At 39.2% G+C, this 15,846-nt stretch overlaps 1 protein-coding gene across 7 annotated transcripts in view; it reads left to right on the plus strand.

Moving 5' to 3' along the window:
• Nucleotides 1-15,846, plus strand: part of UTRN (utrophin) — a 387,073-nt gene that overhangs the window by 239,632 nt on the left and 131,595 nt on the right. For 6 of the 7 annotated variants that reach the window (XM_042795633.1, XM_042795636.1, XM_042795635.1 and 3 more), the window contains one exon: nucleotides 11,015-11,187. In XM_042795633.1, coding sequence (XP_042651567.1) covers nucleotides 11,015-11,187 — 173 coding nt within the window. Of the gene's footprint in view, nucleotides 1-2,416; nucleotides 2,486-11,014; nucleotides 11,188-15,846 lie in introns of those variants that run through there. The other variant, XM_042795639.1, reaches the window with a different exon arrangement.

Consider the following 15,846-nt stretch of genomic DNA (forward strand, 5'->3'; position numbering starts at 1 on the left):
GTGTATATATGTATATATTTGATTACCTTTGACAGAATTCTGCAAAATGGTACCTGTCTACCTCAGGGAGTATTTACATTTGCATCTAATAGTATTGAAAGATCTAGAATGTATGATTTTTTTGATGACAACAGAAAATTGGGGAATGAGCTATCTGAGTATGAAGCCTGGGAATAAACATGAAATTGTCTATTTGGATACAGTCCTGGAGTTACAAAACCTCATTATATTCCAACCTGACACCCATTTTCATTTTATATGCACTAGTACCTCTGAAGTGGATTTAAATGCTGTTTTTTTCCTGTTTTGCAAGGGTTTTTTCTGCAAGAGCAGCAGAAAGAAGCCTTAGTATGTCAAGGGATCAGGATCCAAACTTTGTGTCTGTCTTGCAGGAGAAGAAAAGAGATATTCTCAAATAATGATTGTAGTTAAATATCTTGCTGGATGGTTTTACTTTCTCACTCTAATGGATTATTTATTTTCCTTCTATAAGCGGTTAGTTTAGAAAAGAATAGTATTTGAACACAATTTTAGATTCTGTTGCATTAATAATTGCGCTTTTTGCTTCCATAAGCAGTGGAATAAATTCAGACAGTTTGTGCTTACCCGTCAGCTGTGCCGTAAAGCTGGTCTAGTTCTGCCTTCTTTATTTGGAAAACTTTTCTCAGTTTATTTTGCAAGCACTTCTGCAGTTTGTGTAATATGCCCGCATAAAGCATACAGACACGTGGCAAAATACAAATTAAAAAAACAAAAAGCCTGCTACTCCCAATATTTTTTTTTTTTCTCCAGAGTTTATTCTTAAAATCCTGACCTATACTGGCTGTATCAGTATAACACACTAGCTGATAATAATTTTTAAGACAGTTTTGTCATTGATGACTTCATCGGTACTTCAAATATCACTTGGGTGAATTAGAAAGGAAAAGCAGAATGTGATTCCTAACATGGCCATAGGAGTAATAGTTATAGAGGGTTTTGCAAGTGATGGGTTGTTAGCTTGGTTTTAATTATACATTTTCTGACTTGCTGGCAACTATTACTGAAACTCTTTCTGCTGGTTGAGTAATGTGTGGTTGTACAGAAAGCATTAATAGTAGCTTAAATAGGGCTTCACATGCACACAGGGTTTCCAGTGGGAATGGTTTGCAATGGAGCGATTTTGAGTAGCCACCCTTGGGGTGTCAGATTTCCTGCGGGCGGGCAAAGGCTCATATGAAAACAATCTGCCTGTGCTGAGCCTGCCCTGGTGAGCGGCAGCGGGCGCCTGTAGGCTTTGTGGAGCACCGGTTGCTTTTACAACTCCAAAACCTGTCCAGTGACTAAATAGCCTCCTTTCCTTTTGAGGAGAAGGAAAAGGGGCGAGTGAGGATTTTTGGTCTGGGGTTTCTGCAGCCTTAGGGGTGGTGGTGGTTTTCCAGCAGGCAGGCCTCCAGGAAGGGGGAGTGTGCTTGGCTTCAGAGCGGCACCAGGGCTGCTGGAAGGGAGGATGCTGATTACAATAATAAACAAATGCCGGGGATAGATTACCACAGGACTGTCAGAGCAGACGGGACCAAAGGAGGAGATCCCCAGCGAAGGCTTTGGAGGTTGCAGCAGGATCCTTTGCTGGAGATAATTTTTTGCCTAAACAAAGGAAGTGACATTTTAGACTTCTTTTAATGGGCCTTGGCTGTTTGTCGGTGCAGCATCCCCTGGGTGAAGCGAAGCGAGTGGAGGGAAGCGGGCTGGAGGTGGCTTGGTTACTGCCATAGCAGCACCAGCCCGCTGGTGGCCGGCTGCGAGGGAGGCAGGGAGAGGAGAGGTGGCCGCCTGTCCGGTCACACTGCCGTCTTTCCTGGGCTGAAGTCTGCCTCGTCCCATTTCAACTTCTCTGAAAAGCTGGCTTTTGGTGCTTTTTATAAACAGAAGTTTCTCCAGGGATTTTTTTTTTCTTATTTTTTTCCCTTGAATGGAGCAACATGGAAGGACTTGCTCCTCCTCCCCACCCTCTCCATCCATCATACAGCAGCAGAGTATAGTTTCTCTTGCTTGGAGTCATTGAGACCAAACATTGAGCTTGAGGCCTTCAAGAAGCACTTGGAGCCTGCAGGTCATCGCTGAGGTGAGCTGGAGGCAGTCGTGGCCAGGCGTGGAGACGAGGAGATCCCCACAGCGCCATGGGGCCGGGTTAACCCTGCAAGGAGCATCGCCTGGCATCAGCAGCTCACCCCCAGGTGCCCAACCTGTGGGAAGGAGTGGGGACAGGGAGGCTGAGACAATGGTGCTGCATGAACTGCCCCCGGGGGAACACAGCCCAGGAGAGGGGCACACACAGGAGCTCGCGGAGAGTTTTGAGACGGTATAGGTGCAAAAAGTGAGAAACCTTTTGAAGGCTATAGACCTGGCTTGGAGGACGTACCAGGAAAATGTAGGCTTCAGGGGACGCTTAATGATGATTGGCCTGAACTTCAGCTTATGTGAGTTGCTGACAAAATTTGAAAAGGTATGATAAGCACAGTTTCATATACTTATGCCTTTGAAAAATATACAATAAAACATCAGGTTCATGTTAACCTTAGGGTTTTTTCTGGGTTGCTGTGAACGTCCTCATGTGACCTCTGATCGACTACTTCTCAAATAGGGAAGTGTAATGCTTCTTCCCATCCCCATGTCAGGTCCTACAAGATTAGTTTTAGAGCATTTGTTCTGATTGTGGTGGTCTTCTCATTAAAGGAAATGATAGAAAAGTTTGGACTTTCTAAGTCAAGAGTATAAGGGGATTTTCCAGGATGCCTGTGACCTTACTTCACTAGGGACGCAAAGGAACTGCTCTGTAGTTTGCTGTTAAATTTAGTTGAATGTCATCTTAGTCAAATTAGAGAATCTTATGATAACTTTTATAAGTAGAATTACTTCCCATGAGTGTGCCACTTTTCCCATTGTTTCATCTGTTCTTTTATTCAGGCTAGTTATTCTTTCTCTTACCAGGACCTTGGTAACAGTAATGCTGAGAGGCAGGAGGCTTGGCTTTGCAGTGATTGCACTAATTAGTGAGAGATATGAGACTGTTCAAAACCAGGTTGTTTTCACATAATTGTCAACAATTCCAATGAAACCTGGATTGTATGTTTGTAACCTTTAGCTTGGCTTTACATATTATATTTTGGTTTTGTTTTGGCCTTTTTTTTTAATATAATATGTCTCTATACAAACTCCATGTCCCCTGTACGAAAGCATATGATAGTTTAATTACACATTAATGTATATAAAAAAAATACATACTGTGGTCACAAAGCGGGAGAGTAGATTGTAAAGCCCGATTCTGTGGTTTTCTATCCTGAAGTTCTGAAATTCAGGTGTTTTGTTTTGTTTTTTTTTTTAATTAATACAAATCATCACTGGTCACCTGAACAGTGGTATAATGGGTATTACTAAATGAACATAAAAGTCTCATAAAAGAAAATTAAGCTACTTTGTTTTTGTTTTGAGTTTGTATAATGATTTTGGTTAATTTCAAAATCAGAAGAAGCTTGGGTCCTCGGAAGACAGTTGTGAACTGGTTTGGATCTTTTGGGTTTTTTAAACTCTTACTGTCATACAGTAGCAGACTGTAAAGATAATGAGACAGATACTGTTCAGTATCCCACCGGCATGATTCTTCCAAAAGTAGGTAGTAGTAACAGACGAAAACATTTGTGACATGATTTCTTTACTGTGGAGATCACTTCCTCCTCTCTTGCTCCCTGTCTGTCAGCTGGGCTTCCCTCTTCTCTTGTAGTTGCTGTTGGTAGCCTGTGAAGAGTAGGACACGTGCTAGAGTCTCTGAGATGCTTCATGATGTGGTTAAGACACAAGTTTTGAAAGTAATTTCTAATGTTTTTGTACTGTACAGTCTCTGGCATTTGCCAACTCCTTGCTCTCCCCTGTGATTTTGAATATTCCACTGTCTCATTTCATCTCAAAGGAGTTGATCATAGCAGTTCTTATTGAAAGCAAAGCTTACAAGTCTTGCAGCTCTGCTGTATTTTTTAGCTTGAAGCTTACTGTGTCATTTTGTTGTCTATTGGGCTGAAATTTGTGACACAGTGTAGGAGGATGCTACAGTGCTGGAGAAGAAAGTTAACATTTTAGTTGGTGAACTTTGACCACAAATTCTAATCTGTGCTTGTTGAGCAAGTTGATTTTTGGTTGTTGTTTTTTTTTTTTTTTTTTTTTTTTAAGCAAGTTCCCTTCCTCCTCCCCTTCTTCATCTCTCCCTCTCACAATTTCCCACACACCCATCCTGTTCTTTCAAATTGAGGAGTTTGCTGCCAGGAGAAACAACGTTGTGACAGTTCTCCTGGCTTGCAAGCTACTTTCAGCTTTCTGGATTCGTTATTATATGTTGTAAGGAGAGAATTACGAGTGCTGTTACTGTGGTCATAATGCAGAAGCCAGATGGCACTTGCAGAAGCGTGCACGGCACTCCCTTCCTATGCAAAAGCAGAGTCACATTGCAGTGGAGTGGGCAGGACTGCTTTGGCTTTGTTCAATCGCAATTATGTGACTGCTGTAATTAGTATTAATGGATTTATGATGCCCCTCAGATATTGAGTCAATGCCATGTGATGGAGACAGCGGTTGTCAAAGGCAGGCTGGAATTCTCACCCTTCTGTAGTGCATCATCGTTCTTGTGATGAAATGAATCCTTGCCCACACCATATGTCACCTGTTAAGGTACTATCCATTAGGTTTAAATGCAAGCCAAGGCAGCTTTTTGGAAACCTGAAGTTTCAGTGCAAAGCTTTTGGTAGTTTGAGCATTTGAAATTTAGAAGTAAAAAATATCCCAAAGTGGGTTTTGTCAAAAAGAGTTCTTTTTTCTTCCTGAAATATCTGAGAGCTTAAGTAGTAATTAAATTTGTCATATCTAAAGCTAATTACTTTTGTGAATTGCTTTGATCTTATACTGTAGTCACAGTGGCTGTAGTGATAGCCAGTGTGGCCTGTGTATGATACTTTAGAGAGGTTTAATGTCTGTCTTTATATGCACTTCTGCCACTGGTGGATTTGTGATAATGGCAATTCTGCCTAAGAGTTTTGCATGTGTACTTCTCTTCTGAATGTGAATTCATTATAAACTGATTGCTTAACAGCAACTGCCACTGAAGGCCTCTGAAACAACAAATGGGATGAGCCTTTCTAAAGTTCTGACACCAGAGACACTCCCTGGATGAGTACCTGGATTCTTCAGAGACTCTTCCTTTTTTAACCATCTCTTTTTGCAACAGCATCCCTCTCACCATGCTACCCCTAGCATTTATAAAGAAGAGAGCAATAAAAGTCCCATTTCCCTGTCACAACGGCCACTTTCATATACCTGTATTGTGCCCTAATTCTTACTTCCTCTTTAAGTATCATCAAAAAGTGAAAAGCTCTGACTGAAGCGGAGGCTAAAGGGAACATCTGACACAGCAGTGTTCCCAGAGGCAGTTGGCAGCAGCAGTTAAAATGTATCTGGTTCAATATAGACTAAACAATCTGCTATTAAAAAAAAAAAAAAAAAAAAAAAAAAATCCATTCCCTTGCTACCTTCTGTGAGACCTCGAAGAAAGATATTCTGGCTGATGTCTGGGACATACTTTATGTGCTTTGGTTGGCACTGGCATTTTTGTTCCAGCTGGAAGAGTTTTCTGCAGATACTTTGGTAAGCAGTCATCACCTTTATTCCTGACCTCTAAAAGAGGCAAGCGCAGCGTTTCCCTAGCTATGTCTTTGCTGACTTGAACACTGTCAGTGAAGGCAATGGGCAGTCGTTTTTGTGGGACTTACAGTTCCCTGTACCTGAACCACGTCTGCTCTCCTATCCCAGTCACAGCCTGATTCGTATTGGGTGGAAGTAGTGCAAAACAGCTCGGGGGTAACCTTTGCTGTGGACAATGTAGTTTTTCAAGCTATTTTTCATTCATGAGGAGTCAACCTCGACCCTACTAACTCCTTTTAAGATCTTCATGTGGTTCAAAAGCCACAGCAGTTTGCCTGTTCTGTGGCTTGTACCTGGGGATTTAAAATTACATAGAAGTCTGTGTGCCAACATAAAATGCTGCCAGTCTTGTGGCACAGCATCAGCATTGGATCTGTACATTCATTTCTAGCAAGCCACATGTGGTTTGTGTGCCATAACTTGCCATCCCTGCTCTGTGGTCAGATGTTCATAAAAAAATCAGTGGAATTCTCTTTCCTAATAAGCATAAAATAGTTTAAAAATGGTGTGTAATACAGAAGTTTGCTGTGTATAGTGAGTTTAAAAACCATTGGAGTAAAATGTCGATAAGTCCTATATGTAACTGCTTTAAAAAAACACGTGGAGTTATGATTTGATATAGAATGCTATTGACCTTTTTTGTAAGAGACTGAGCTGAGTTTTGTGACATATCATATGTAGTAAAAACTTGATTAAGAGGCCTTTATAATAGAATCTGTAGCATTATAGGAACACCTGTTTATTTACCTTCAGAATAAAATAACGTCCCTGATTTAGATCCATGTATCATAAAGTTCAAGTACTCTTGGATGCTTAATGTTGAGAATGGAATAGACTAACATTGTACATGTTATAAAATGTACAATATTCACTTGCACTCATGTTTTTACCTTCAACAGAAGGGTTTGGGCCCTTTAAAGAGGAAAATATTTTGCCTGTATTAATGGCAATGTACCAGTGAAGACAGTATAAACAAATAAAATCTGAAAAAACACGAGTAGAAGTAAATATGCTAACACCTTAGGGGGTTACAGAGTAAATTAGAGGCCTTGCTGGACTCATCACTCAGAAAAAAGGCAGTAAGATGCCCATTGTCATGGGAATGCTGTTGGTTTGGTTTGTTTGTTTTTGTTGTTTTTTTCTGTCTTAAAATAATTTTGGTTTTGGTCTTTATAAAGGATTAATAGTTTTCAAAGGACAATTACATCTACTGTTGTAACTGTTTAACATATCCTTGCTGTCTGTAAGGAGACAAAAAAATAAAAAAGAAAAAGAAAAAATTCTGATAGCTGGTTGTCTTTGGCGTTAGAGTCACAAAGTTAGGTTCCGTTCAAATCTTTGTCGTATATTTCCTTTTACCCTGGTCAAGTCCCTCTAGTGTGCCTTTGGGATGCTCCAGTAGCAACTCCAGCTGGAGTCAGCTACATCTTTGGACCCTTTTCAGAATTGCCATCTATAGCGCTATTGAGTGTCGCATACCATATTTATACATTCTTTGAAGACACATGCTCTTCAGTTGTCATTATGTCATAATTTAGTATTTTATTTGATTGAAATTAAAGCAAGAAGGAGGCTGATTATTATGGAGACAAGCTTTAAAATCAGATTCAAGCATAAAATGAAGGCTTGAAACCTGCAGGTAAATCATGTGCCATGAGAAGGGGTAAAGAGGGATAGAAGCAAAGAACTCTGAGGTTCAGAATGGAGATAAGGGGATTTTGAAATCACCTGTCCAAAGTGGAAAAGACAGGCAGCAGTCTCATCTTAATTCTTAAAAGGAATTTAAGGAAAGTGGCTATCTTCTAATAGCCTGACTAGGTTGAAGCAGATATATAAATGTCAACCTAGTTATTTCTTCTCCTTTCCATCTTCCAAAACTTTGAAACTTGCACCTTGATTTATATATAGGATGAATTCTTTCCTCAAAGAGGTTTCTTTTAATTTAGGACCTTAATCCTGAAAGCTCTTGAGCATGTAAACAGATCTGTCGACCTCATACTAATAACTTATCAATTCAGTTTAATGGATACGTGCACATAAATATTTTCAAAATTAACAAAATATGGCTTCTCCATAGTAACACCTGAAAAAAAATAAGTTGATAAAGCTATGTAGCTACAGTTTAAGAACTATTAATTTCTTCTGTCAAGAAGTTCTTTTCTGTTTGCAGTGTATTTCTTTAGTATTCTTTTTCCTTTGATTTGTTTTGTTGGGTTTTTTCTTCTTTTTTTGTTGTTTTTCTTTACTTTGTTTAACATGCACTGGGAGAACACTCTGGTCCAGATGTCCTTTGCATTGGGCTAAGAATGACAATGTTTCATGGTTGTGTCCCCATCTTTATGTGGCAAAACAACAGAAATGTTTTTCCTCCTCTTCTGCACCCTCCACTGTGCTGCCCCTGTGACTCTGGATATGGAAACTTCCATGTGTTAATAGGGAAGTGTTTATAATTATTTTTGAAATACTGAAAAATTGAGATGGGATTAATTCTAGTAAGTTAACTCTTATTAGAGTTAACTGTAGTTGGGTTCTGAGCAGGGATAATCAACTTTTTTCATCCCTTTTTGCTACATAGAGGACAATAGAGAAGAATATGGAGAATCAATGACCAGGAAAAAGGCACAGGAAAGAGAAATATTAGATAAGGATGAACATGAATTGGGATGTTTACCGACTGGATAGAGCTCTTCTTTTCACTCTGGAGTAAGAAATTCTAAAGGAAGGCAACCACAACATGTTTACGAATCTCATAAGAATTGAAAGATAATGGTAACACATTGCGTAAAGGATATTACTACCAGTTGCTGCCAATTACAGCGATCTTAGGACAAGATGGAAGCCCATTATCCTCTTAGCCTTCCAACAGAGGACAATACCTGAATAAAAATCTTCAAGCTCTTTGATATCATTATTGGGGTCTAACTAACTTAATGTGTCCATCTGTTGCCATTAGCCATCTTTCACATCCCACCTTCCTGCTGCACTTTCATGTGCACGTTGATGTGGGACATGTTTGGATTTCTCTTTTTTTTTTTTTTTGAGGACTGTGGTTCATTGGTATTCATTAACTTTAATATCATTCATGTCAGTTTATCCATCAGCTGTCAGTGCTCTTTTTTTTTTTTTTTTTTTTTTTTTTCCTCATGATAAAATAGAAATCGGAAATGGAAATCAGAAAAGAGAACTTAATTAGCAAAGTTGATTCTTTGAACTGAGCTGTCAAAGCATGGTCATCACAGATGGTACTCAAGAATGTGAACAGCAGATTTATTGTGCCTTAATCAATGTAATATGATGACTGGCAAATGCAGGAATCAAACCTATTTTGAACTAGATGATCTTTAAGGTCCCTTCCAACCCAAACCATTCTACAAATGAAATATTTTTAAGTGTGCATGCTTAAGTGTCTTGAATTTAACCAAAGATAGAATGTTTTATAAAGGTTCTCAATAGCTTTAGAATGAGTATTGTGATTGTAGAATGAAAGGTTAGAGATCAGTTTGTTTTCAGTTAAGTTTTCTTTTGTAATTTTAAAGTGGCATAGAAATGGCTTTGATATGACCGGACATTTGTAGAACAAATTAGTGTGCAATTAAAAATGTAACTGCTGTACGTGGTTGTATCTCCTGCTGTGAGAACTTGAGCTGGTTTTTATTGGGTCCACTTGCGTATTGGAGGTGTAAGGACAGGAACTGCAAATGTCTTCAGATAAGCATATAATTTGTTTAACTGATGACTATGCAGTCTTATTTGGGTTTGTTGATTATCAGACACTTCCATTTTGGTTTGTCATTTTAAATGCTGTTGCTTGTGTCTATTTTCAGAATGGTGATTTTTATCAGGATGGTTTAAAGACAGCAAAAGTTTCTTTTTACCTGTTTTAAAGTAGTGAAACTCAGGGCAAAGAACAGGTTGTTGTCCAGAGTCAGGTAGTAGTAGCTCAGCTGGAGAGCCAGAACTTCACTGATGCCTCCCTCCCTCTTTCACCACCACCCCACCCCCCTTTCCCTTTCTGTCTCTCCTTCCCCCACTTCTCCAGCTGTATCCTTACTTCTTTTTGCTTTCTTCCCATATTGAAGAGAGCTTTCATGCTGTCTCAAATTCATAGCTACTTTTCTACTGTTTTCAACTATGAGCTGTAGATGTGCAAGCAGCCATTATAAGATGCCAGACTATATCTTGAGGATGGGGATGTACAAGAGCCCCTTCCTTTCCTCTTCCTGGGAACAGATTGAGATTGCTGAGGAGTTGCCAGTAAGAATAAAAACCTTTAAGGGATTTCAGTTATTGAATTTCTTTCTTTGAAAAAGAAGTTTGTTTACATCTGCATCAAGTTCCTGTCACAATCTTCACTGATTAATCCTATTGAGACAGCCAATACACCTCCTGGCTCTCCACACATTTACATTGCTCTTTTAGAGTATACATAGATCTATGGATGCTAGGAAGCATTGGCGGAGATGCAGGAAATTTTGTTTGCTCTTATAATGTGTTTTAAAAATAATACTGTGCTCAGTTAGATGAAGACAACATCTGTAATGTGTTTCTTGAGGCAGATGGTAGAGCAGAGAATAAAATATTTAATTTCTAAGTGGAGGAGAAATGAGTAAGCCGAACTGAAATCACAAGCACTTCTTTTTCTTTTCAGTATTTACTATGAAATTCAGATTATAATACATACTGCTGTTTTATGTCTCCCTCTCTTGTATATTGCAGGTCCTGGTCTACAGTAGTTTAATTGTAAAAATGGGCTTGTGGTAGCTGCAGTCATTTAGCTGCAGTTTAAGGACATAGGTTTTAGTTAAAAGCTTTCATTGCATATGACATAAAGCACTACATATAGTTTGAATTTCACTGGGCTATGTAAGATTTTTGCAATGTTTTATTTCAAAGAGGAAAGAGACAACATAGCCAAAGCTGAATCTGTGTAATTTCTGATCAGGAAATTATTTCTAGTGCATTTGCAAATGCTGAACTGTGTGAAATGCATGGGAGAATAGTAGACAGTTACCTTCAGTGCTACAGAAACATGCAGAGAACTTAGTGTTTATAGTTCTAAGTCCTGTTTCACAGTTAAGGGTGTCTTTTGAACTCCTTTTCTCACACTTAAGAAAGCTAGACTTTTTATAATGATGATAATAGAATCACAGGTTTTCCTGCATCTCTTTTCAAAGTCACCCAAGAAAGTCAGTCTATGTGCTCTGTCCTAGTGTTTAGGAGTACTAATGAGAATAAGCTCTCCCATCCTTTATTTAGAGAACTAATATGTTTGGACTTGCTGATATTTCAGGACATCCAAGCTGAGATTGATGCCCACAATGACATCTTTAAAAGCATTGATGGAAACAGACAGAAGATGGTGAAAGTCTTGGGAAACTCTGAGGAAGCTGCTCTGCTCCAGCACCGGCTTGATGACATGAATCAGCGCTGGAATGACCTGAAGGTGAAGTCAGCTAACATCAGGTAAGTAATGAAAATATTAAGACATGAATGGGGCACAGTTGCTGTCTTCTAAAAGGCTTGAGAAATATGACAACAGCATTGAAGTGGAATCTCCCTTTTTTTCCATAAAGGACCCCTGAGCACAAGTATAAAATCTTGGTGCACTTGCTCACCATGCAGGTTTAACTTCTTGTTCTCTCTCCAGAATTGTGCACTCATAACTTGCCAATCTGTATTAAATTTCCAGAAAGTATGCTGAATCTTTCCTTATTGAAATTGATAGCATTGTAAATTAGGTGATTCTGTGAATCTACAATTACTGTGAGATCAGGGGTTTGTTGTTGTTTTTGTTTTTACCACTGAAATGAATAATTTCATAGGACTTTCATCAGAAGTGTCTTGATCTATATTGGTAGTATTTTTTTTTTTTTATTGCTGCTTTTCAATTAAGAAATGTTTTAAAATACATACTAATCAAGGAATGCATTTTACAGTTTTTTGACCTTACCAGTGCCAAACTCACTGACTGTCTAAGTGTAGTCATTGTTAAAATCTTTGTGATGTCACTTGGAATTAGATATTGCAATATTCATTAATGTGAATAAAATTCTGCATTAAAATGAATTGCATAGAAAAGATTTTCTAGAGCTTCTAATTGCAACTGCTTGCTTGTTGATTAAAGGAAACTATTCTTTTAATAGAACAGAACAATGTTAGGCATTCGTATGAATTTTCTGAAGGCCAGAAAAATGAGTTGAGCTTTAAATTCAGGCACAAGAATTTGAGAGAGTGAGATAGAGGAGAAGATGTGACATTTACTTTTTGTCTCCATCACCAACCTGCTAAATGGTTAAGTGAAACAGGTAAATCAGCTCCACAAAAGTCCATAGGCAGAACTTGAACCGGAGGAACCAAGAAGTTTGGCTTGTGGAGGCTGGCTCCACCACAGAAGTAATTTAATGCAAGAGCTATTAAATATGGGCTGTTATGAGCTCTGAGAAAAAGACAAAAACGTGCTCATAAATAATAACTTGGCAACTGTGGAGTTCTAGCAAGAACAATTCAGTTGTTTGGCCTTTCCTGGAGTTGATCGTAATTTGGGAGAAATTGATGACCAAAAAGAAGGACCTTCAGGCCATTTACCCTGACCAGCTATGAGTTCAAGGCAGTAATACGCAGACAGCAGTTGTGCAGTGAATGCTCAGAAAAGTGGGAATATTTGCTCTTCTGAATACCTGTCTTTTCACTTCTGCATAGATACATGCGTCCCACTGGGCAGCATTAACGTTTGCAATGTGTGTTACTCTGCTGGTACCCGCAGTGTTGCAGAGCCACATGTCACTATAGAAGATAGGCAAGGAAGAGAATACTGGAGCAAATATAAGACAAGTAATTAACCTTTCAAATCTCAGTTGCCACTGAAGAGAGCATTTCTGAGTTCATGTATTTTGCCCTGTTCTTTTATTGCAGTTCACTCTTCTAACTCATGCAGGAGTGCTGAAACCCTTCATAGGGAACTAACAAAGCATAGAACTGATATGAAGTCAATGTGTTCCTCTAGCTGTTTGCCTTCAATTTTTGCTTTTTTTGGTGTATCTTTTTTCAAGGATGAATTGGAAAGCAAAACTGTATGGATGAGTATTGTGAGAACAGCATATAACTGTGTTGGATGCTAGGACTGATGATTGAAAAATCTGATTTTTTTTTTATGGGCTTTAGCTCAAGATAGTCCTTCTAAATTAAGGTTTCTCTAAGTTTTTTAGAATATTTTTCAGCTATGACTACATTCTGATTATGTTGATTTTTAATTGCTGAAAGTACTGCTTTCCCACAAGGATAGTATGTGTTTTAATTCATCACTTCAGTCCTCTGAACTGATGGTGCTAGTCACTGTGTTGACTTTACTTCCTTGCTACTGTAACTAAAGTGATTTCCAAACTGGAAAAGCAGCAATCTTGTGACATATTTTAAATGCATGGAAACTACTTAAACCTGTACTTGTAGTGCCTATGATACCACCTGAGAGGATTATACCTCTCCTTTAAATTACTTGTAGTCTTCTTCGTGCTTCTTTCTTTTTCTCTCTTAATAATCTTACTCCCAAGAAGAAAACAAAGCTGCAGATGTGTGCAGATCTGTCTTTCAAAGCCGAATGTTTAGGAGAGATTGTTTTCTCCTGGGGCAGAAGGTGTTGAGGGTGTTAGTGTTCGGGGGAGGGTAGAGGTAAAAGTATGGGAGAAACAGAGAAGGATTCTCTATATTTAGACCACCCACCAATCTTTTTATTCCACGTGTTCCCTTGTTGCTCAGCAGGAAAAGTGTTACCTCTATAGCAGAAGCAAAAGCTGAGGAGGTCTCCAGCTGTGAAGAGAGATTCTCGGGGTCAACAGATGGGAGTTATGTCAGAGTTCCTGATCTTCTGGATGATTTTATCCAGCCTGGGTGGAGGAGGGGGTGCTCTCAACTTGGTCAGCTGGATGGGAGCATCTGTGTTTTTCGGGCTCATCCAGGATTCCCTTAGGAGTGCTTCTGAATACCAGGTGGTTGATGCTGGGGAATATTGCTCCAACCAGTGCTCAAAACTGAACAACCATCTGTAACTGACCTGTATTTTTATCAGAGCAGATTATTAAGCCACCACTTGACCTGGCAAATCCAGGGAGATTACAAATTCGTTTGTCACATGAGCGCAAACACCTGAAGCTTTCTTTGCAGACTGTGTATCAGTAGAAGTACCAATTCTAAAACAAATGCCAGAAATTTCGTCTTTGAATGCGAAGAAGCTCAAGAAACATTTCAGAACTTCAACACAGTTTATTGGTTCTCTTTGATAATGTCTGTATGACAAATGTAAACATGGTAGTAAAACTTTACACTGAAATGAAAATTGGAGCATATCTTGGTTCCCACACTCCTGTGCAGCATTTGCTTTGAACGGGCTTTACTGAATGCACGTGTCTCCACTCCCCAGAAAAACTGAATGCTTGTGTCTACTCTTCAGCTGTTGCTGCTGCATCTCCCTTTTATTGTCAGTATTGTTTCTGACAAGATTAGAAGGGTAACATTCAGGAAAAATCCAGGCTGATGTGATATGTTTTCCCCTGTGTATTTTCTGTTTTTTCCTCTTAACTTTTATGACCTTTCAAGAGAGAGGCTAGTTCAGTTTGAGTTCATAGAGGAATTTTAAAGTCCCTGTTAGTGTCCTCCATTTCCTCTCCACCCCTTACTGCTCTACCCCCACAAGTTTAGCTTGCACTGGACTTCGAAACTGTGTGCTAGTGATATTTTGCTATTGTCATTAATCTGGCAGGCACACGGGTACTCATTAGTTGTAAATTGCAATGCATTAAATCTAGTATCACATGCCACATCATTCACATTAATATAAGGGTTTTTTCGCTATTAATATTATTACACTGTATGTTAAATTAACAGTGAGTCAGCCTTAAATTGTCCCTTAACTAGTTGCAGGGTTTTTTTTTTCCCTTTACAAAATTCCAAGTAATTTTGTATACAAGAATTCCACTAAATAATTAGAGCGTGAATCCTGAAGCCTCAGAGCATGCCAGGTTTTAGTGGTATTAGCTGCTTAAATGTGCTAGATGCAGTAATAAGTCATGATGAATAGAAATATCACTATGAAATGTATGAAAAGCTATAGATTTGAACATTTTAATTGTGGTTGTTTCTAGAGATTCATAAAGATGCTTTATTTTTGTAACAATCTTGTGGGTCTAGCAGCAAAACTGGATTCAAATGTGGGCTGCCTTGGCTTAGATGAGAGGGCAGTGTCTCTCCTCTGCCTAATTAATAGGGAGTATAACTCTGGTTTCACTTCCAGAAAGGAGGGATGGTTCTGACTACCTAGCACCTGAGGCTAACATATATGCAATGCTTTGCAGCCTGGTATTTCTGACGGCGTTTCTGACAAGATGTCAAGCTAGTTGTGAAAAGCACAAGGTAAACATTGCACATGGACCACCCCGTGCTGTTGGGAGTGTGCCCCTGTGCGTGGCTGGGGGATTCAGGGGCCAGCTATCATGAATGCTCCACAGCTGTGGAGCAGGTACCTTGTGCACTAACTTGCTGTAGAGTTAATACTGCCTGTACAGGAAAAACAACTTGGTTGGTTTGAAAGTAGTTCTGGCTAGTGAGTACTAAAGAGCTGAAAGGAGGCCAGGAGAGCTGAGACAGTACTATTCACTCAGGAGATGCTTGCTGGTCTGCAAACCAAGACCTGCAAGACACTCTTACCTGGTAGGCATATAACCTCAAATGCAATAGCTCGCTTGTAATTCACTGCAGGGCAGGATGTTGGCTTGGCTGTTTAGACCCAAGCCATGAGCAGCAAGCTTAGATTCATTGTTGAGAGAAAAGGTATCAGTGAGAGCAATAAGGGACAACAGAAACCGTGGTGCACAAAACTGTAGTCAATAAAACGTCACTTCTAGCAAGCACTTAATTTTTTTTTTTTTCCCCCAAATTGTTACCTAAGCGCTTTCCTGAATTCTGTGAAGGAGAATGGGTTTATCTTCCTAAAGTTAGTTAGTTTATCCTTTTCAGAAACGTGATTTTTTTTCTTTTTTTTTTTTTTTCTTTGTATCTCCCCCCGCTTACTGGCTGATTTTTTTGGTTCATCTGTCCTAGTGACCCTGGGAGATCCCAGTGTACCCAAACCTA

Source organism: Tyto alba, unplaced genomic scaffold (assembly GCF_018691265.1).
Source record: "Tyto alba isolate M040663 unplaced genomic scaffold, T.alba_DEE_v4.0 Super-Scaffold_22, whole genome shotgun sequence".
In the NCBI taxonomy this organism is placed as follows: Eukaryota; Metazoa; Chordata; class Aves; order Strigiformes; family Tytonidae; genus Tyto; species Tyto alba.